This window comes from Lampetra fluviatilis, chromosome 34 (genome assembly GCF_964198595.1).
Source record: "Lampetra fluviatilis chromosome 34, kcLamFluv1.1, whole genome shotgun sequence".
Classification (NCBI taxonomy): domain Eukaryota; kingdom Metazoa; phylum Chordata; class Hyperoartia; order Petromyzontiformes; family Petromyzontidae; genus Lampetra; species Lampetra fluviatilis.
The window spans coordinates 11,378,296-11,400,262 of NC_136308.1; the positions used below are offsets into that span (position 1 = coordinate 11,378,296).

The following is a 21,967-nucleotide window of genomic DNA, read 5'->3' on the forward strand; positions in this document are numbered from 1 at the left end:
TTCATAGGTGCTACTCGCTAACAGCACTTGTCTTTGAAGGCTATATGGGGGATCTTTGCATTTGTCTTTTTGTGTGTGTGCCAGGCACGCTGAGGAGAGGCTTGCAGAGCCCCAATGCGGTTTCAGGAAAGGGCGGTCCTGCACACATGCCATATTTCTGTCCGTCTGCTACAGCAGAGGTGTAGGGAATTCCAACAAGACCAACATCTCTGCTTTATTGACCTGGTCAAGGCCTATGATACCATCAGTAGGCCTGGGCTCTGGGTTGTTCTTCGTGCTTTTGGAGTCCCTGACCCTCTGCTCACGATCATTAAGGACCTTCATGATGGTGAGCGGCCCCGGGTAAAACTACATGGCCGGGAGTCGGAGCCATTCCAGGTCCACCTTGGGGTGCGACAGGGATGTCCTCTGGCTCCCACATTATTTAACATCTATTTTGACCACGTAGTTCGTGAAGCCTTCAATAGCTGTACTGGAGGAATTTCCATTTGGTACAGATATAATGGGAGGCTGATCGATGCCCAGGTGCGGTCAAGGGATGGCTCCCTATTGCTCAACCACGTTATGTATGCCGATGATCTGGTAATTGCTGCTCACTCAGAGGAGGAGTTGGAGGCGCTGCTGCTGAACTTGGAGCTTGCCACCAAGAGGTGGGGCCTTATCATCAGCCCCACCAAAACTAAGCACCTGCCTGGGTATTTTGTACCATCGGACATTCCACCCCCACAACTCCCAATTGGTGGTAGGGCAGTTGTGGAAAGAGTGGAGAGTTTCCCATACCTTGGCAGTGTGCTCATGACCGGCTCCGATTTAACAGCAGAGGTCTCACTCCGAATTAGTCGAGCGGCATTATCTTTTCATCGGTTGGTTAACGCTGTGTGGAAGCTACCTGGTCTATCACGCCGCACGAATTTTCAGGTCTTCTCGGCCACGGTCATTCCCTCCCTTCTCTACGCTTGCGAAACGTGGACCCCCTTAATGGAACATCTTCACTGGTTAGAAACATTTAGGCTGGCCTGCCTACGATCCATCCTGGGTTTAATCCTTGAAAGATGTGGACAAAGGCCCTTCGATGAGTTCCTCCGGCAGGCAAGGCTGCGTTGGCTGGTTCATGCAGTCCGCATGCCTAGCCACCGCATGCCTAAACAGTTTTTTTTCGGTCGGATCGAGGGGGCTAAACGGACGCGGCACGGGCTAGAGAAGAGATGGAGTGATGTCATACAGGAAGACGTGGAGCTGAGTGGACTTGCCGATGACCGCTGTGGAGGAGGCTCGTGAAGGACGCTACTGGGCAGTTGGAGGCGGTCGCCCTCCAACAACAACGGAGGGTGGAGGAGCGACGCTCACAACAACGAGCGGAGCGCCAGGTGGCTAAAGCACAGCAAGTTGGCACAGTAGGGGGCACAGGTGGTGCATCAGCCAGTCATCTCAGTCAACTCAGTCAGTCGACCAGTGGCACCTAGGTCTGACCCGTGACCTCCTGCCAGCGGGCGTTCGACACTTCACGTGGCCTCAAGGAGCACATAGCCTGGCACAAGCGTCGTGGTGACGTCACCGCCACTTAGTGGCGAATGGCGGTTGTTGTTGTTGTCTGTGTGCGTGCGTGCCTGTGTGCGTGCGTGTCTGTGTGCGTGCGTGTCTGTGTGCATGCGTGCCTGTGTGCGTGCGTGTCTGTGTGTGTGCGTGTCTGTGTGCGTGCTTGTGTGCCGGTGTGTGTGTGTGCGTGCGTGTCTGTGTGCGTGCGTGCCTGTGTGCGTGCGTGTCTGTGTGCGTGCGTGTCTGTGTGTGTGCGTGTCTGTGTGCGTGTCTGTGTGCATGCCTGTGTGCGTGCGTGTCTGTGTGTGCGCGTGTCTGTGTGCCGGTGTGTGTGCGTGTCTGTGTGTGTGCGTGTCTGTGTGCGTGTCTGTGTGTGTGTGTGTGCGTGCGTCTCCATGTGCGTGCGTGTCCGCCCCACCTGCTCGGGGGTGAGGCCGGGCGGCGCCCACACCAGCTCCTCAAGCGCACACCCCGAGTCATCGTCAGAGCCACCCCCCCCTCTCTCCGTCTCCCCGGCAACTGTCACCATGGCGACGGCGTGCTCCTCGCGCGCACACCGGCAGTGAACGCACACCTTCCTGTGAACGCACACACCCGCACAGAGACAAAGATCCGTCATATATCCTCGATAGACTTGTGGGGGCAAGTCCTGTTAGCGAGTAGCACCTATGAAGGCCGGCACGGCACACGAGGTGGTGGGTGGTCAGCACTATGCCCGGCCACCTTTGTCTCCCCAGTGGCGATGTTCACAAACCACACCAGGTACTAATTTGAGGCCGAGTTGACCTCGGGGAGGCCCAGGACGAGTTCAGATATTCGTCACTGAATTTGAGTCGCCGGGTTTTTGGAGCGCAGTGCGCTAACCGCTGCGCCACCGCTCCCCGCACACACACACATATGCGCGTGCACCTCTTTGGTAACGCACGCAGAAACACTTCTGTAGATAACAATGAGCCACCCGCGTCGATTCGATCGCCAAACAGGCACCACTCTTCCTTGGTGGGCGTCTCATTCGCATCGCCCCCCACCCCTCCTCATCATCCGTCTCCGCGTGGCTCCACAGCACCGCCCGTGCCGGAGTCACCGATGCTCCCGCCCGTTCGGTCACCGGTTCGTACCGGTTGGTACCGGTCACCTGTTCGTACCGGTTGGTACCGGTTACCTGTTCGTACTGGTTCGTGCCGGTTACCGACTCGTCGTGGCGAGCGTAGTGGCGCCCCCTCTGGTTGCGGCAGGGGTCAGGTGACCCCATCACACGGGGCATACGAAGCGAGCGTGGGAATCAGGATTGAGCACGATGGAGGGGACCGGTGCAGTCACGCACGCACGCACGCTCGTGCAAACACACACACACACACACTCGTGCATACACACACACATGCACGCTCGTGCAAACACACACACACACGCTCGTGCATACACACACACACACACGCTCGTGCATACACACACACACGCACGCTCGTGCATACACACACACACACACTCGTGCATACACACACACACGCACGCTCGTGCATACACACACACACACGCTCGTGCATACACACACACACGCACGCTCGTGCATACACACACACACACACTCGTGCATACACACACACACACACGCTCGTGCATACACACACACACACGCTCGTGCATACACACACACACGCACGCTCGTGCATACACACACACACACACTCGTGCATACACACACACACACACGCTCGTGCATACACACACACACACGCTCGTGCATACACACACACACACACTCGTGCATACACACACACACGCACGCTCGTGCATACACACACACACACGCTCGTGCATACACACACACACGCACGCTCGTGCATACACACACACACACACTCGTGCATACACACACACACGCACGCTCGTGCATACACACACACACACGCTCGTGCATACACACACACACTCGTGCATACACACACACACACACGCTCGTGCATACACACACGCACGCTCGTGCATACACACACACACTCGTGCATACACACACACACGCTCGTGCATACACACACACGCTCGTGCATACACACACACACTCGTGCATACACACACACACGCTCGTGCATACACACACACGCTCGTGCATACACACACACACACGCTCGTGCATACACACACACACGCTCGTGCATACACACACACGCTCGTGCATACACACACACACACGCTCGTGCATACACACACACACTCGTGCATACACACACACACACTCGTGCATACACACACACACACGCTCGTGCATACACACACACACACTCGTGCATACACACACACACACACACTCGTGCATACACACACACGCTCGTGCATACACACACACACACTCGTGCATACACACACACGCTCGTGCATACACACACACACACTCGTGCATACACACACACGCTCGTGCATACACACACACACGCTCGTGCATACACACACACGCTCGTGCATACACACACACACTCGTGCATACACACACACGCTCGTGCATACACACACACACACGCTCGTGCATACATACACACACACTCGTGCATACACACACACACACGCTCGTGCATACACACACACACACTCGTGCATACACACACACACGCACGCTCGTGCATACACACACACACACGCTCGTGCATACACACACACACACTCGTGCATACACACACACACACACACTCGTGCATACACACACACACGCTCGTGCATACACACACACACACACACTCGTGCATACACACACACACGCTCGTGCATACACACACACACGCTCGTGCATACACACACACACACTCGTGCATACACACACACACTCGTGCATACACACACACGCACACTCGTGCATACACACACACACACACGCTCGTGCATACACACACACACACTCGTGCATACACACACACACTCGTGCATACACACACACACACACGCTCGTGCATACACACACACACACACACGCGCGCGCATAGACACACGCGTGCGCGCGGACGCACCCTCATACTCGAGCCATCGCCAGTAATTCCACGTTCCGTGGAACGACCGCCGTTCACTTCCACGCAAAGTGCAACTCACTTTATCGACCACGCAGGGATGATGGGCCGAGTCAACCCCGCCAAGCACAAGCAGGAGTTGAACTCGCGACCTAGATCACGGCTGATGACAATGATGATGCAGGCTGTCTACGTGGCTCGCACCAACATCAGACCTGTGAAGTGCGTCCTGCTATGATGGTGCCGAGGTCTGACCATGTCGCTACAGGAGTCGGCTTGCATCCACGCGAAGCCCAAACTCCAGACTCACGGGATTCCCTCGTTATTCACCAACTCGCTGTCCGCGAATCACATCTGGAACGCTACACGATGAGAGACAGAGAGAGAGAGAAAGTGACGAGAGAGAAAGCGACGAGAGATAAAGTGATGAGAAACAAATAGATGAGAGAGATAGAGAGAGAGGACTTCTCTAAACGTTACAAGCACCTGCAGACGTTGCGTGTACAATATTCGTAGAGCCAACGTCACTATCCGTGACATTCGCTCTGCACGAGCGTTCTCCGGAGCGTATCCTTCATCGTGTATAACGAGGCAATGCTGGACTTTCAATTTCAGTTTAACACGCAGCAGCAGGCTTTCGTGACCAATATTATCCATAAGAGGTTTTTTCCGTTAGATCTCGTAAATATGAATGTGTTCTTCACCTGAGGACGGCTGCTTGCGTTGTGGCCGAAACGTCATGAGAATTGTATTTTATTATGTTTTATTTTTATTATTTTATTATTTCCATTCTACGTGACTTTATGAATGTGTCGTTAAACCCGCCACCACCCGACAGTCAATTAGTAAGGTTTGTCACGTAGACAAAACGTGCCAATTCGCTACTAGTGCAGCACACAGCGGTTGTGTGTTGAAGACTACAGGGACTCCTCTACTTACCAACGAGTTAGGTTCCATGTCTGTTCGTAAGTCGATTTGTTCAGAAGTCCAACTTTACTCCTGTCGATTCCAAACGTGCTGTACGGCATGTACACTAAACACGGGGAATGGCTTTAAAAGTTGTATAATCTCCTCTAGAAGTAGATGCCACTGGTTCTTCACGTTCCGCAGATGTCACTGGTTCTTCACGTTCTGCAGATGTAGATGCCACTGGTTCTTCACGTTCTGCAGATGTAGATGCCACTGGTTCTTCATGTTCTGTAGATGTAGATGCCACTGGCTCTTCATGTTCTGTAGATGTAGATGCCACTGGTTCTTCCCGTTCCGTAGATGTAGATGCCACTGGCTCTTCATGTTCTGTAGATGTAGATGCCACTGGCTCTTCACGTTCTGTAGATGTAGATGCCACTGGTTCTTCACGTTCTGTAGATGTAGATGCCACTGGCTCTTCATGTTCTGTAGATGTAGATGCCACTGGTTCTTCCCGTTCCGTAGATGTAGATGCCACTGGTTCTTCACGTTCTGTAGATGCCACTGGCTCTTCACGTTCTGTAGATGTAGATGCCACTGGTTCTTCACGTTCTGCAGATGTAGATGCCACTGGTTCTTCACGTTCTGTAAATGTAGATGCCACTGGTTCTTCACGTTCTGTAAATGTAGATGCCACTGGTTCTTCACGTTCTGTAGATGTAGATGCCACTGGTTCTTCATGTTCTGTAGATGTCACCACCGGCATCTATTGCGCGGTGGTTGAACTTGTGACTCTCGGTCCAAACAGACAACTGGACATACGGACATGTTTGTTTGTATCTCTGGAAGTTTGTAAGTGGAATGTTGGTAATTAGAGGAGCCCCTGTAAATCCACTACATTTATAATTCGAGTACCGTGAAGTTTGGCCGGTAGTTACAACAACAACCAGCATCATCAGGTGACAGCCAGAAGCGTGAACAAGTCCTCCTGTTTTGGTCTCAAACAAAGGACATTGTGATAATCAGATGGATGGCTTCACTATTCTGGCACATCGCCCTAAGATGCTGGATGTAATTTCCAGCGAAACGTCGCACTCAAATTATAAATGTTGTGGATCCACTCTTAAACACACAGGTGGGCTAAAGTAGTGAACTATTTGTCTTTTGTCAACGTGACACTTTTTTTACCGTAGGCCATGTCGGGTGGTGGAGGGTCGCGACACATTTATAAATAACGCATCCAACCCAAAAACCTTGATTATGAATAATGCTGGTCGTGAAAGCCTACGTGTTAAACTGTGATTATCAGAGCAGCAAAACTGGCTGAGTTGAAACAGGGGAAGCCCAGGATGGGTTCAGATATTTGTCGCTGGTGTTGGCCGTGAACAGGAATAGAACTCAGGGCAGAGTAGCGCGGTGGGCTAACCTCCACGCCTTCCTCTTCCCGACAAAGACGACCTGTTTAGCCTTCACAGATTGTTGGGGCAAGTGCTGTTAAGCGAGCGCCTGATAAGGCCGGCACGGCACACGAAGGGGTGGGTGGCCAGCACCACGGACGGGCCGCCTTTGTCTCCCCAGTGCAGATGTTTACACACCGCACAGGCTGCTCATTTGAGGCTGAGTCCACCTATGGGAGGCCCAGGACCGGTTCAGATAATCGTCACTGGTGAGCGGGATTGGAACTTAGGTCGCCGGGTTCATAGCGCAGAACACTAACCACTACACTACCGCTCCCCACTCACATGCACGCACGCAGGCACATACGCACACACGCATACACATGGACGCTCACGCGCGGAACATGGAGAGCGCGAGCGTGGGGTCAAAGGTCGCGGTTTGGTGCTGCCCGCCAGGCGAGCCCAGTCACAGAATCAACAGAAAGGTCGGAAGACACTCGCTCAGGGAGCCTTCCAAGACACTGGGATTCAGTGCCACAACACGCTCCACCACCAGAACACACCACCACCACCACACACACCGCCACCACCACAACACACACCACCACCACCACACACACACACTACCACCAGCACAACACATACCACCACCACACAAAAACAGACAAAGATCCCCCAGTATAACCTTAACAGACTGTAGGGGCAAGTGCTGTTAGCGAGCACCTATGAAGGCCGGCACGGCACATGAGGGGGTGGGTGGCCAACACCACGCCCGGCCGCCTTTGTCTCCCTAGTAGCGATGTTTACACACCACACCAGGTACTCATTTTAGGCTGAGTCGACCTAGAGGAGGCCCAGGACCGGTTCAAATAATCGTCACTGATGTTGGCCGTGAGCGGGAATCGAACCCGGGTCACCAGGTTCGTAGCGCAGCGCGCTAACCACTACACTACCGCTCCACCATATACACCACCACCACACACACCGCCACCACCACCACCACCACAACAACACACACCACCACAAGACATACCACCACCACCACAATACACACCGCCACCACAACACACCCACCACCACCACCACACACACCACCACACACACCACAACAACACACACACCACCACAATACAAAACAAACCACCACCACCACACACACCGCCACCACAACACACCCCACCACAACACACACCACTACCACCACAACATACACACCGCCACCACCACACACACCGCCACCACACACACCGCCACCACAACAGACCACCACCACAATACACACCACCACCACAACACACACCACACCACCACCACAATACACACCACCACAACACACCACCACCACAACACACCACCACCACAACACACTCCACCAGCACACCCCACCACCACCACACACCACCTAAAGACATGCCACCACCACCACACACACCGCCACCACCACCACACCACCACCACAACACACACACCGCCACAACACACACACCGCCACCACCACACACACCGCCACCACCACACACACCCGCCACCACAACACACCACCACAACACACCACCACCACAATACACACCACCACCACCACAACACACCACCACCACCACAACACACCACCACCACCACAATACACACCACCACCACAACACACACCACACCACCACAACACACACCACAACACACACCACACCACCACAATACACACCAAACCACCACAATACACACTGCCACCTCAACACCCACCATCAGCACACCCACCACCACACACACCGCGACCACCACCACCACAACAACACACACCACCACCACCACCACCACACACACCGCCACCACAACACACACCACACCACCACCACAACACACACCACACCACCACCACAACACACACCACACCACCACAATACACACTGCCACCACAACACACACCACCACCACAACACACACCACACCACCACAATACACACCGCCACCACAATACACACCACAACCACCACCACAATACACACCACCACCACAACACACACCGCCACCACAACACACACCGCCACCAAACACACACCACCAGCACACCCACCCACCACCACCACCAGCTCCCTGTGTCGGGGCTGCTGCTGCTGCGTTGCACCGCATTCAACTCACGGCTCTGGGCCGCGGCGCTGGTGGTGATGGTGGTGGTAGTAGTGGTGATGGTGATGGTGGTGGTAGTAGTGGTGATGGTGGTAGTGGTGGTAGTAGTGGTGATGGTGGTGGTAATGGTGGTGGTGATGGTGGTGGTGATGGTGGTGGTAGTAGTGGTGATGGTGATGGTGGTAGTGGTGGTAGTAGTGGTGATGGTGGTGGTGATGGTGGTGGTGATGGTGATGGTAGTGGTGATGGTGGTGGTGATGGTGGTGGTCGTGATGGTGGTGGTGATCGTGGTGGTCATGGTGGTGGTGGTGGTGGTCGTAATGGTAGTGATAGCGATGGTAGTGGTGGTGATGAGAAGACCCCCCCCGGCTCAGTGCCAGCCCCCCCTCCCCCCGTTACCTCGTCCACTTCTCCGCTGGCGGCGTTTTCCCAGAATCTCCAGCAATGTGGCGACGTTTACTCCCCAAGGTTCACGCTCGCGCCCTCCCTCCCCTCCGTCTCCTCTCCGCGCTCTTCCTCAGCCTCTCTCCTCTCCCTCAGCCTCTCTCCTCTCCCCCTGCTCACCTTCCGCCAGGTGACACCTGCCTAAAGCCACACGCCGCCCCATTGGCCGAGAGCCGCACCAATGGCGTTGCGCGTTACTCACCCCCCCGCCTCAACCCCACTCACCCCCCCGCCTCAACCCCACCCCCCCCGCCTCAACCCCACCCCCCCCGCCTCAACCCCACCCCCCCCGCCCCAACCCCACTCACCCCCCACGCCTCAACCCCACTCACCCCCCCCCGCCCCAACCCCACCCCCCCCGCCTCAACCCCACCCACCCCCCCCGCCTCAACCCCACCCCCCCCGCCTCAACCCCACCCACCCCCCCCGCCCCAACCCCACTCACCCCCCACGCCTCAACCCCACTCACCCCCCCGCCTCAACCCCACCCACCCCCCCGCCTCAACCCCACTCACCCCCCCGCCTCAACCCCACCCACCCCCCCCGCCCCAACCCCACCCACGCCTCAACCCCACCCACGCCTCAACCCCACTCACCCCCCCGCCTCAACCCCACCCACCCCCCCCGCCCCAACCCCACCCACCCCCCACGCCTCAACCCCACTCACCCCCCCGCCTCAACCCCACTCACCCCCCCCGCCCCAACCCCACCCACCCCCCACGCCTCAACCCCACTCACCCCCCCCGCCTCAACCCCACCCACCCCCCCGCCCCAACCCCACCCACCCCCCACGCCTCAACCCCACTCACCCCCCCGCCTCAACCCCACTCACCCCCCCCCGCCCCAACCCCACCCACCCCCCACGCCTCAACCCCACTCACCCCCCCGCCTCAACCCCACCCACCCCCCCGCCCCAACCCCACCCACCCCCCCCGCCCCAACCCCACCCACCCCCCCGCCCCAACCCCACCCACCCCCCCGCCTCAACCCCACTCACCCCCCCCCGCCCCAACCCCACCCACCCCCCACGCCTCAACCCCACTCACCCCCCCGCCTCAACCCCACCCACCCCCCACGCCTCAACCCCACTCACCCCCCCGCCTCAACCCCACTCACCCCCCCCGCCCCAACCCCACCCACCCCCCCGCCCCAACCCCACCCACCCCCCACGCCTCAACCCCACTCACCCCCCCCCGCCTCAACCCCACCCACCCCCCCGCCTCAACCCCACTCACCCCCCCGCCTCAACCCCACTCACCCCCCCGCCCCAACCCCACTCACCGCCCACGCCTCAACCCCACTCACCCCCCCCGCCTCAACCCCACTCACCCCCCCGCCCCAACCCCACCCACCCCCCCGCCCCAACCCCACTCACCGCCCACGCCTCAACCCCACTCACCCCCCCCGCCTCAACCCCACTCACCCCCCCGCCTCAACCCCACTCACCCCCCCCGCCTCAACCCCACTCACCCCCCCCGCCCCAACCCCACTCACCCCCCCCCCGCCCCAACCCCACTCACCCACCCCCCGCCTCAACCCCACTCACCCCCCCCGCCCCAACCCCACTCACCCCCCCGCCTCAACCCCACTCACCCCCCCCCGCCCCAACCCCACTCACCCACCCACCGCCTCAACCCCACCCCCCCGCCCCAACCCCACTCACCCCCCCGCCTCAACCCCACCCACCCCCCCGCCCCAACCCCACCCACTCCCCACGCCTCAACCCCACTCACCCCCCCGCCTCAACCCCACTCACCCCCCCGCCTCAACCCCACTCACCCCCCCCGCCCCAACCCCACTCACCCCCCCCCGCCTCAACCCCACCGACCCCCCCGACCCCCCGCGCCCCAACCCCACTCACCCCACCACCCCACCCCCCCCGCCCCAACCCCACCCACCCCCCCGCCTCAACCCCACCCACCCCCCCGCCCCAACCCAACTCACGCCCCCGCCCCAACCCCACCCACCCCCCCGCCTCAACCCCCACCCACCCCCCCGCCCCAACCCAACTCACGCCCCCGCCCCAACCCCACCCACCCCCCCCGCCTCAACCCCACCCACCCCCCCGCCCCAACCCAACTCACGCCCCCGCCCCAACCCCACCACCCCGCCCCAACCCCACCCACCCCCCCGCCCCAACCCCACCCACCCCCCCGCCCCAACCCCACCCACCCCCCCGCCCCAAACCCCACCCACCCCCCCGCCCCAACCCCACCCACCCCCCCGCCCCAACCCCACCCACCCCCCCGCCTCACCCCACTCACCCCCCCCGCCCCAACCCCACCCACCCCCCCGCCCCAACCCCACCCACCCCCCCGCCCCAACCCCACCCACCCCCCCGCCCCAACCCCACTCACCCCCCCGCCTCAACCCCACTCACCCCCCCGCCCCAACCCCACCCACCCCCCCGCCCCAACCCCACCCCCCGGCCCCAACCCCACCCCCCCGCCCCAACCCCACTCACCCCCCCGCCTCAACCCCACTCATCCCCCCGCCTCAACCCACTCACCCCCCCGCCTCAACCCCACTCATCCCCCCGCCTCAACCCCACCCACCCCCCCGCCCCAACCCAACCCACCCCCCCGCCCCAACCACACTCACCCCCCCGCCCCAACCCCACTCACCCCCCCGCCCCAACCCCACTCACCCCCCCGCCCCAACCCCCCCCCGCCTCAACCTCACCCCCCCCCCGCCCCAACCCCACTCACCCCCCCGCCCCAACCCCACTCACCCCCCCCGCCTCAACCTCACCCCCCCCCCCGCCCCAACCCCACTCACCCCCCCACCCCAGACCCCCCCCCTACCCGTGCCCCCCCCCCCACCTGGGGCCGAGAGGCCAGAATTGGCGCTCTGTTCAACAGCGCTCGATATATGGCCTCAGTTGCCATGGAAACAACTCGTTATCCCCCCCCAACGACCCCCGCTGCGCTCGTTAATGGAGAACGGACTCGGCCGTTTGTCAAACGGTGGTGGTTACGGGGAAAACTGTGGCCCCTGCAGCAACAACAGCAACAACAACCCACCACCACCGGACTCACGGAATCACTCACCCGCTCGCTCGCCCAGCCGCTCGCTCGCCCAGCCGCTCACTCGCCCAGCCACTCACTCGCCCAGCCACTCACCCGCCCAGCCACCCACCCGCCCAGCCACTCACCCGCCCAGCCACCCACCCACCCAGCCACTCACCCACCCAGCCACTCACTTACCCAGCCACTCACTCACCCAGCCACTCACCCACCCAGCCACTCACCCACCCAGCCACTCACCCACCCAGTCACTCACTCACCCAGTCACTCACTCACCCACTCACTCACTCAACGAACTACAAACCACCCTCGCCATGACTCTTCACGAGCTCACAGGGTAGGTCAGCCACACAACTTACCCCAATGATGTCTGTAGTCTGTCTGCATTCTACAGGAGCCTTAGTCTGGCTCTACGCGCCCCAGTGATTAACACTGCATCCTACAGGAGCCTTAGTCTGGCTCTACGAGCTCAAGTGATGTTTACACACCGCACCAGGTACTCATTTGAGGCTAAGTCGACCTAGGGGAGGCCATGGTTCGGTTCAATTCATCGTGTCGGTGTCCGTGAGTGGAAATCAAATGCACGCATGCACACGCACACACACGCACACACACGTACGGATGCACACACACGCACACGTACGGACACCCACACGTACGGACGCACACACATGTACGAACACACACACACGTACGCACACACACACACACACGTACGGACAAACACGTACGGACACACACACACACGTACGGACACACACACACACGTACGGACACACACACATGTACGGACACACACACACGTACGCACACAAACACACACACGTACGGACACACACACGTACGGACACACACACGTACGGACACACACACGTATGGACACACACACACACACGTATACGGACACACACGTACGTATACACACACACATACGGACACACACACGTACGGACACACACACACGTACGGACGCACACACACACACGTACGGACGCACACACACGTACGTATACACACACCCACACGTACGGACACACACACGTACGTATACACACACGTACGCACGTATACGCACACACACGCACACGTACGGGGACACACACACACACACGTACGCACGTCCTCACCTCCACCTGTGCAGCGTGAACCCCGGGCAGGAGTCCGAGCAGCGCAGGCACGAGCTCCCTCGGCCCACGTCCGCTACCACGGGCAGCTGGGCACCACACATCGTCATCAACATCGTCACCAACATTGTCATCATTATCATCAACATCATCACTATTATCATCATCAACATCGTCATCATTATCATCAACATTATCATCAACATCATTATCATCAACATCATCAACATCATTATCATCAACATCATCATCAACATCGTCATCATTATCATCAACATCATCATCAACATCAATATCATCAACATCATCATCAACATCATTATCATCAACATCGTCATCATTATCGTCAACATCGTCATCATTATCATCAACATCGTCATCATTATCGTCAACATCATTATCATCAACATCGTCATCATTATCGTCAACATCGTCATCATTATCGTCAACATCGTCATCATCGTCATCATCATTAACATCATCATCATTATCATTAACATCATCATTATCATCAACATCGTCATCATCATTATCATTAACATCATCACCATTATCATCAACATCGTCACCGTGTCACCCCAAATTCTGTGGTCGAGTCTCAGATCATTCACCGCTTCTGCCCCGAGTGCTGCCCTCCTCCTGTCCTCGTGAACAAAACCACCTCAATGTCACCACCACCACCTCAATGTCACCACCACCACTTCAATGTCACCACCACCACCTCAATGTCACCACAACCACCTCAATGTCACCACCACCACCTCAATGTCACCACCACCACTTCAATGTCACCACCACCACCTCAATGTCACCACAACCACCTCAATGTCACCACCACCACCTCAATGTCACCACCACCACCTCAATGTCACCACCACCACCTCAATGGCACCACAACCACCTCAATGTCACCACCACCACTTCAATGTCACCACCACCACCTCAATGTCACCACAACCACCTCAATGTCACCACCACCACCTCAATGTCACCACCAGCAACAATCAGCCGTGATCCATCCACTGCTGGATGAAGGTCGCCCCGGGCCACGTGCCCCGACTCTGACCACGCGCGGCCACCAAATCCTCGCACCTCGCCCCACGGTGACGCGGGGGGGAGACGCGGGGGGGGGGGGGGGAGACGCGGGGGGGGGGGAGACGCGGGGGGGGGGGGGAGACGCGGGGGGAGAGACGCGGGGGGGAGACGCGGGGGGGGGGGGACGCGGGGGGGAGACGCGGGGGGGGGGGGACGCGGGGGGGGAGACGAGGAGGCAGCGAGTGATGGCGCTGCGCTCTGTGCGTGCTGCGTCAAGCGAGGACTTCACACCCACGGAGAGTTGGAGGGGTCCCTTGCCTCTCACCATCTGGGCAGCAGTTCACCAGCATCGGTTCGGGCACAGCCTGTGCTGCTAATGAGACATTGAATGTCGAAACCAATCCAGGCAGTTTTTTTTCCCCGTGTCGGACCGATGCCAATCGTGAGATCGACTCGCGGAAGGCCGTGGGACTGATGGGATGTGTGCAAAAAGAATCGCGTGGGAGAGGTACGGACAGAGGGCGAGTTTCCCGCCTACACACACGGATTGGCAGGCGAATAAGCTCCAATGATGTGGGTCCCCATGTACACAAACACTTAAACCTTACACCTCAGGGCAACGCGCATCATCCATGCCACGCGCACGCATCAACTCTCACACGCAAAGACAAAGATCCCCCGTGTAGCCTGAACAGACTGTTTGGGGCAAGTGCTGTTAGCGAGCACCTATGAAGGCCGGAACGGCACACGAGGGGGTGGGTGGCCAACACCACGCCCGGTCGCCTTTGTCTCACTAGTGGCGATGTATATAACCTCTCCGCACCGACTCTCACACACACGCACGAACTCACACACACAAACTCACACACACACAAACTCACATACACAAACTCACCCACACACGCGCACCAACTTACAAACAAAAACAACAACAACCGCCATTCGCCACTAAGTGGCGGTGACGTCACCACGACGCTTGTGCCAGGCCATGTGCACCTTGAGGCCACGTGCAGTGTCGAACGCCCGCTGGCAGGAGGTCACGGGGCAGACCCAGCCGGTGCCACGGGTCGACTGGCCGAGATGACCGAGATGACTGGCTGATGCACCACCTTTGCCCCCTACTCTGCCAACTTGCTGTGGTTTAGCCACCCGGCGCTCCACTTGTTGTTGTGAGCGTCGCTCCTCCGCCATTCGTTGTTGTTGGAGGGCGACTGCCTCCAACTGCCCAGTAGCGTCCTTCACGAGCCTCTTCCACAGAGGCCGATCTTGACACCGCTGGTACCAGTCATCGGCAACTCCACTCAGCTCCACGTCCTCCTGTACCACATCACTCCATCTCTTCTCTAGCCCGTGCCGCGCCCGTTTAGCCCCCTCGATCCGGCCTAAAAAAATCTGTTTCGGCATGCGGTGGCTGGGCATGCGGGCTACATGACCCAGCCAACGGAGCCTTGCCTGCCGGAGGAGCTCACCAATGGGACTTTGCCCAGATCTTTCAAGGATTTGTGAGCTCCTCACACAATCCAGCCTGGTTAAAACCAGGCTGGATCGTAGGCAGACCAGCCTAAATGTTTCTAACTGGCGAAGATGCTCCATTCGGGGGGTCCACGTTTCGCAAGCGTAGAGAAGGGAGGGAATGACCGTGGCCGAGAAGGTAGCTTCCACACAGCGTTACGCAACCGATGAAAATATATTGCCGCTCGACTGATTCGGAGTGAGACCTCTGCTGTTAAACTTGAGCCGGTCATAAGCACACTGCCCATGTATGGAAAACTCTCCACTCTCTCCACAACTGCCCCATCACCAATTGGGAGTTGTGGGGGTGGAGTGTCCGATGGTACAAAATACCCAGGCAGGTACTAAGTTTTGCTGGGGTTGATGGTAAGGCCCCACCTCTTAGTGGCACACTCCAGTCTCAGCAGCAGCGTTTCCAACTCCTCCTCTGAATGAGCAGCTATTACCAAATCATCGGCATACATAACGTGGTTGACCAATAGGGAGCCATCTCTTGATCGCACCCGGGCATCGATCAGCCTCCCATTATATCTGTACCAAATGGAAATTCCCCCGGTACAGCTATTGAAGGCTTCACGAACTACGTGGTCAAAATAGATGTTAAATAATGTGGGAGCCAGAGGACATCCCTGTCGCACCCCAAGGTGTACAGGGAATGGCTCTGACTTCCAGCCATGTAGTTTTACCCGGGCCCGCTCACCATCATGAAGTTCCTTAATGATCGTGAGCAGAGGGTCAGTGACTCCGAAAGCACGAAGAACAACCCAGAGCCCAGGCCTACTGATGGTATCATAGGCCTTGACCAGGTCAATAAAGCAGAGATGTAAGTCTTGTTGGAATTCCCTACACCTCTGCTGTAGCAGACGGACAGAAAATATGGCATCTGTGCAGGACCGCCCTTTCCTGAAACCGCATTGGGGCTCCGCAAGCCTCTCCTCAGCGTGCCCAGCAAGGCGATGTTGAATAATCCTTGCCAGGACCTTACCCGGCACACTGAGCAGTGAGAGGCCCCTGTAGTTATTACAGTCTGTGCGGTCCCCCTTCTTAAAGAGGGGGACCACCAGGGCATCCTTCCAATCCTGCGGAACCCGTCCAGTGGTCCAGACTGTTGTTATGTCATATAGGGCAGTCTGTGCACAAACGCCACCCTCCCTCAGCATTTCGCTTGGGAGATCATCTCTGCCCGGTGCCTTTCCTGGTCTCATACTCCGGATCGCCTTCAGTACTTCCTCAACAGATGTCATCTCAGCCAGCCACTCACAGTGGGTGACTTCTTCCAATATTTGAGGCACCGCAGCCTCAGCAGGGTCATCCCCACTTTGTGCCATGATGATTTCATAAATCTGAGGGATTTCCCCTCCCCCAGGACCTCACAGAAATGCTCAGCAAATCTGCAAACCTGTTCCTGGGGGTCGGAGATTGGATCACCGTTTTTTCCCCTAATGATGGAAATAGGTGTGGCGCTGCAGGTTACTTTTTTGATGGAGTTATATAGTGATTTGTGATCGCGGTCCACTGAGGCAGACTCCATCTCCTCAGCAACCCGTGACCACCACCCATCCTTGCAGCGCCTTATGGCTCTCCAAATCTCCGAGCGAAGGCTTCGGTAAGCCTCCTCATTCTCTGACGTGGGATGCTGTAGCTGATGAGAGTGGGCCTGTCGCTTTTTCTCAACTATCCTGAACACCTCCTCTGTCAGCCAGGGTCTCTGGGGAGGTCTGGACCGCGTACCTAAAGCAGCCATTGCAGCTGCATGAGTCACAGTCCTAAACCTTGGCCCATTTACCCTCGACATCAGGAGGAGTGGGGGAAGATGCCAACCCCAGCCGCAAGCGATGATGAAATTCTCGCTTGCAACTTTCATCAGCTGAGGCCAGGTCACTTTAGGTTGGAATGGGGTCCTGGGTGTACACCCACCACCAGAGTGGAAGAATGGTAGGCGCATCTTACAGATGACGAGTCGATGATCAGAGGGCAGATCAGCTCCACGGTAGGTCCTGGTGTCAAGGACATGGGCTCGCATCCGCTGGTCCGTCACTATGTAGTCCAGCAGATGGTCTTGCTTGGACCCGGCATGCATCCATGATGTTGTGTGGATGCGCCAATGCCGGAAAAGCGTGTTGGTAATTACAAGCTCATGGGCTGCACAGCCTCCAACCGTTGTTATTGAGCTGATCTGGCCCAAGCCTCGCAATCACTCCAGACCAGGTGCCAGCATCATGACCAACTCGGGCATTGAAGTCACCCAACAAGATGACTCTGTAGTAGTAGGTTTTTACCCTTTTAAACTGGTACAAAACTGACACCTTTATTCAAGGCATCATGTTTGCAATAACCACAACACAAGTAGTCAAAAAAGCAAACAAAAAGATGCAACTCTGATAATGATAATAATATGCACTGTCCCGAGTGGCCATTTTAGTCAGCACCTGTGACAGGAGGTCATAGAAGGCATCGGACTCATCAGCCTTGCCTGCATCCCTCCATGGATGATCGTCTTCGGTGGGGGCATAGGTAACCACGACCACCACTCCTCGCCTCCGGTTGATGGGACGGCGACCCCAAAGTAGCCTGGGGCTTACAGCTTCCCACACCTCACCGCCACGCTCATACGCACCAACTCACACTCACCAACTCACACCAACTCACACGCACCAACTCACACGCACCAACTCACACAAACTCACACTCACCAACTCACACTCACCAACTCACACTCACCAACTCACACCAACTCACATACACCAACTCACACCAACTCACACTCACTCACACTAACCAACTCACACCAACTTACTCACACCAACTCACTCACATCAACTCACACATACCAACTCACACTCACCAACACACACCGACATACACACACCAACTCACACTCACCAACTCACACCAACTCACACGCACCAACTCACACCAACACACACCAACTCACCCGAACCAACTCACACACCAACTCACACTCACCAACTCACACGCACCAACTCACCCGCACCAACTCACACCAACACACACCAACTCACCCGAACCAACTCACACACCAACTCACACTCACCAACTCACACGCATCAACTCACCCGCACCAACTCACACCAACACACACCAACTCACGCGCACCAACTCACACCAACTCACACACACCAACTCACACGCACCAACTCACACGCACCAACACACTCACACGCGCCCGTTGTGTTGTTCACGTTGCGCTCCCCACTGTTGTTTCGCCCCGTTTCCGGCGACCATCTACGGGCCTGCGGAGTGAAGCATCGCCCCGACTCTCAACTCGTCATCCTGGGGCTCCTGGGCCCCCAGCCCCTGGCTCCCGCAGGGGTCCGTGAGGGGTCCGTGAGGGTCCTCACCGTCTTGCCGGGGTCTCGATCCCGACCCCTGACGCCGCCGCCGCCACCTCCCCGTGCCGACATCACGGCCCCTCCATCCACGCGGCCTGCTCCAGCGGGCCGCCTGCCCCCTCCCTCGCTCTCCACTCCTCCCTCGCTAACCCCCTCCCTCTACCCCCATCGCTCTCCCCTCCTCCACCCCCTCGACCCCCTCCCTCTACCCCCCTCCACCCACTCCCTCTACCCCCCTCGCTTTCCCCTCCCTCTACCCTCCATCTCCCTCAGGCCGGCCCCCCTCTCTTGCCTCTCCTCCCTTCCCCTCCCTCCTAACTCCCTCCCTCTCTCCCCTCGGCCACTCCGCCCCCCCCCCCTGTCTCCCCCCCCCTGTCTCCCCCCCCCCCTGTCTCCCCCCCCCCCTGTCTCCCCCCCCCTGTCCCCCCCCCCCCCTGTCTCCCCCCCCCCTGTCTCCCCCCCCCCTGTCTCCCCCCCCCTGTCCCCCCCCCCCCTGTCTCCCCCCCCCCTGTCTCCCCCCCCCTCTGTCTCCCCCCCCCCCTCTGTCTCCCCCCCCCCTGTCTCCCCCCCCCCTCTGTCTCCCCCCCCCCCCTGTCTCCCCCCCCCCCTCTGTCTCCCCCCCCTCTGTCTCCCCCCAGTCCAGTTTACTCCCATGGTAAACTGGACTCCCAGAGTAAATTAGACTTCCATAGTAAAAAGGATTCCCACGATAAACTTGACTCCCATGGTCAGGGTTCGGTAACCAACATAAGAAGGGAATTTAAAAAAAATCTCCAGAGCCCCTCCCACTCCTCCACCCCTCCCACTCCTCCTCCCACTCCTCCCCCTCATCTCTCCCTCATCATCTCTGCCCACTTCCCCAACTCCCTCATCCCCTCTGCGCTGAACACCCACCCCCTCGTGCCGGCCTTCATAGGTGCTGCTCGCATACAGCACTTGCCATTACAGTGTGTTGAGGCTATACGGGGAATCTTTGTTTTTTGTGTGGGGAGCGGTTGTGTAGTGGTTAGTGCGCTGTGCTACGAACCCAGTTCTATTCTCGCTCACGGTCCTGGGCCTCCCCTAGGTCGACTCAGCCTCAAATGAGTACCTGGTGCGGTGCGTAAAATCATCGTCACTGGGTAGACAAAGGCGGTCGTGTGTGGTGTTGGACACCCACCCCCTCGTGTGCCGTGCCGGCCTTCATAGGTGCTGATCGCTAACAGCACTTGCCCCTGCAGTGTATTGAGGCTACACGGGAGGATCTTTGTATTTGTGTGTAGGGTGTGTGTCCATTCGGCCACCTGTCCTCCCTGGGTTCCCTCCGGGTTCTCCGGTTTCCCCCTCCTCCTCCCCCCCACACGCAGCCTACCTGGCAATGACCACAACAGCCTACCTGGCAATGACCACAACAGCCTACCTGGCATTGACCACAACAGCCTACCTGGCATTGACCACAACAGCCTACCTGGCATTTACCACAACAGCCTACCTGGTATTGACCACAACAGCCTACCTGGCATTTACCACAACAGTCTACCTGGTATTGACCACAACAGCCTACCTGGCATTGACCACAACAGCCTACCTGGCATTTACCACAACAGCCTACCTGGTATTGACCACAACAGCCTACCTGGCATTGCCCACAACAGTCTACCTGGTATTGACCACAACAGCCTACCTGGCATTGACCACAACAGCCTACCTGGTATTGACCACAACAGCCTACCTGGTATTGACCACAACAGCCTACCTGGTATTGACCACAACAGTCTACCTGGTATTGACCACAACAGCCTACCTGGTATTGACCACAACAGCCTACCTGGTATTGACCACAACAGCCTACCTGGCATTGACCACAACAGCCTACCTGGTATTGACCACAACAGCCTACCTGGCATTTACCACAACAGCCTACCTGGTATTGACCACAACAGCCTACCTGGCATTGACCACAACAGCCTACCTGGCATTGACCACAACAGCCTACCTGGTATTGACCACAACAGCCTACCTGGCATTTACCACAACAGCCTACCTGGTATTGACCACAACAGCCTACCTGGCATTGACCACAACAGCCTACCTGGCATTGACCACAACATCCTACCTGGTATTGACCACAACATCCTACCTGGTATTGACCACAACATCCTACCTGGTATTGACCACAACATCCTACCTGGTATTGACCACAACATCCTACCTGGTATTGACCACAACATCCTACCTGGTATTGACCACAACATCCTACCTGGTATTGACCACAACAGCCTACCTGGCATTGACCACAACATCCTACCTGGCATTGACCACAACAGCTTACCTGGTATTGACCACAACAGCTTACCTGGTATTGACCACAACATCCTACCTGGCATTGACCACAACATCCTACCTGGCATTGACCACAACAGCCTACCTGGTATTGACCACAACAGCCTACCTGGCATTGACCACAACATCCTACCTGGCATTGACCACAACATCCTACCTGGCATTGACCACAACATCCTACCTGGCATTGACCAC

At 57.7% G+C, this 21,967-nt stretch overlaps 1 protein-coding gene across 5 annotated transcripts in view; it reads right to left on the reverse strand.

The window, feature by feature from the left end:
• LOC144944396 (uncharacterized) overlaps positions 1 to 19,567 on the reverse strand; it is a 30,012-nt gene extending 10,445 nt beyond the window's left edge. The window contains exons 1-4 of one of the 5 annotated variants that reach the window (XM_078872526.1): positions 19,279 to 19,326; positions 13,554 to 13,639; positions 4,745 to 4,891; positions 1,955 to 2,114 (exon numbers count right to left, since the gene is read on the reverse strand). In XM_078872526.1, the coding sequence (XP_078728652.1) occupies positions 1,955 to 2,065 (111 nt within the window). In that variant the 5' untranslated portion in view covers positions 2,066 to 2,114; positions 4,745 to 4,891; positions 13,554 to 13,639; positions 19,279 to 19,326. The other 4 variants (XM_078872523.1, XM_078872525.1, XM_078872528.1 and 1 more) reach the window with 4 other exon arrangements.
• Positions 19,568 to 21,967: the final 2,400 nt, after the last annotated feature.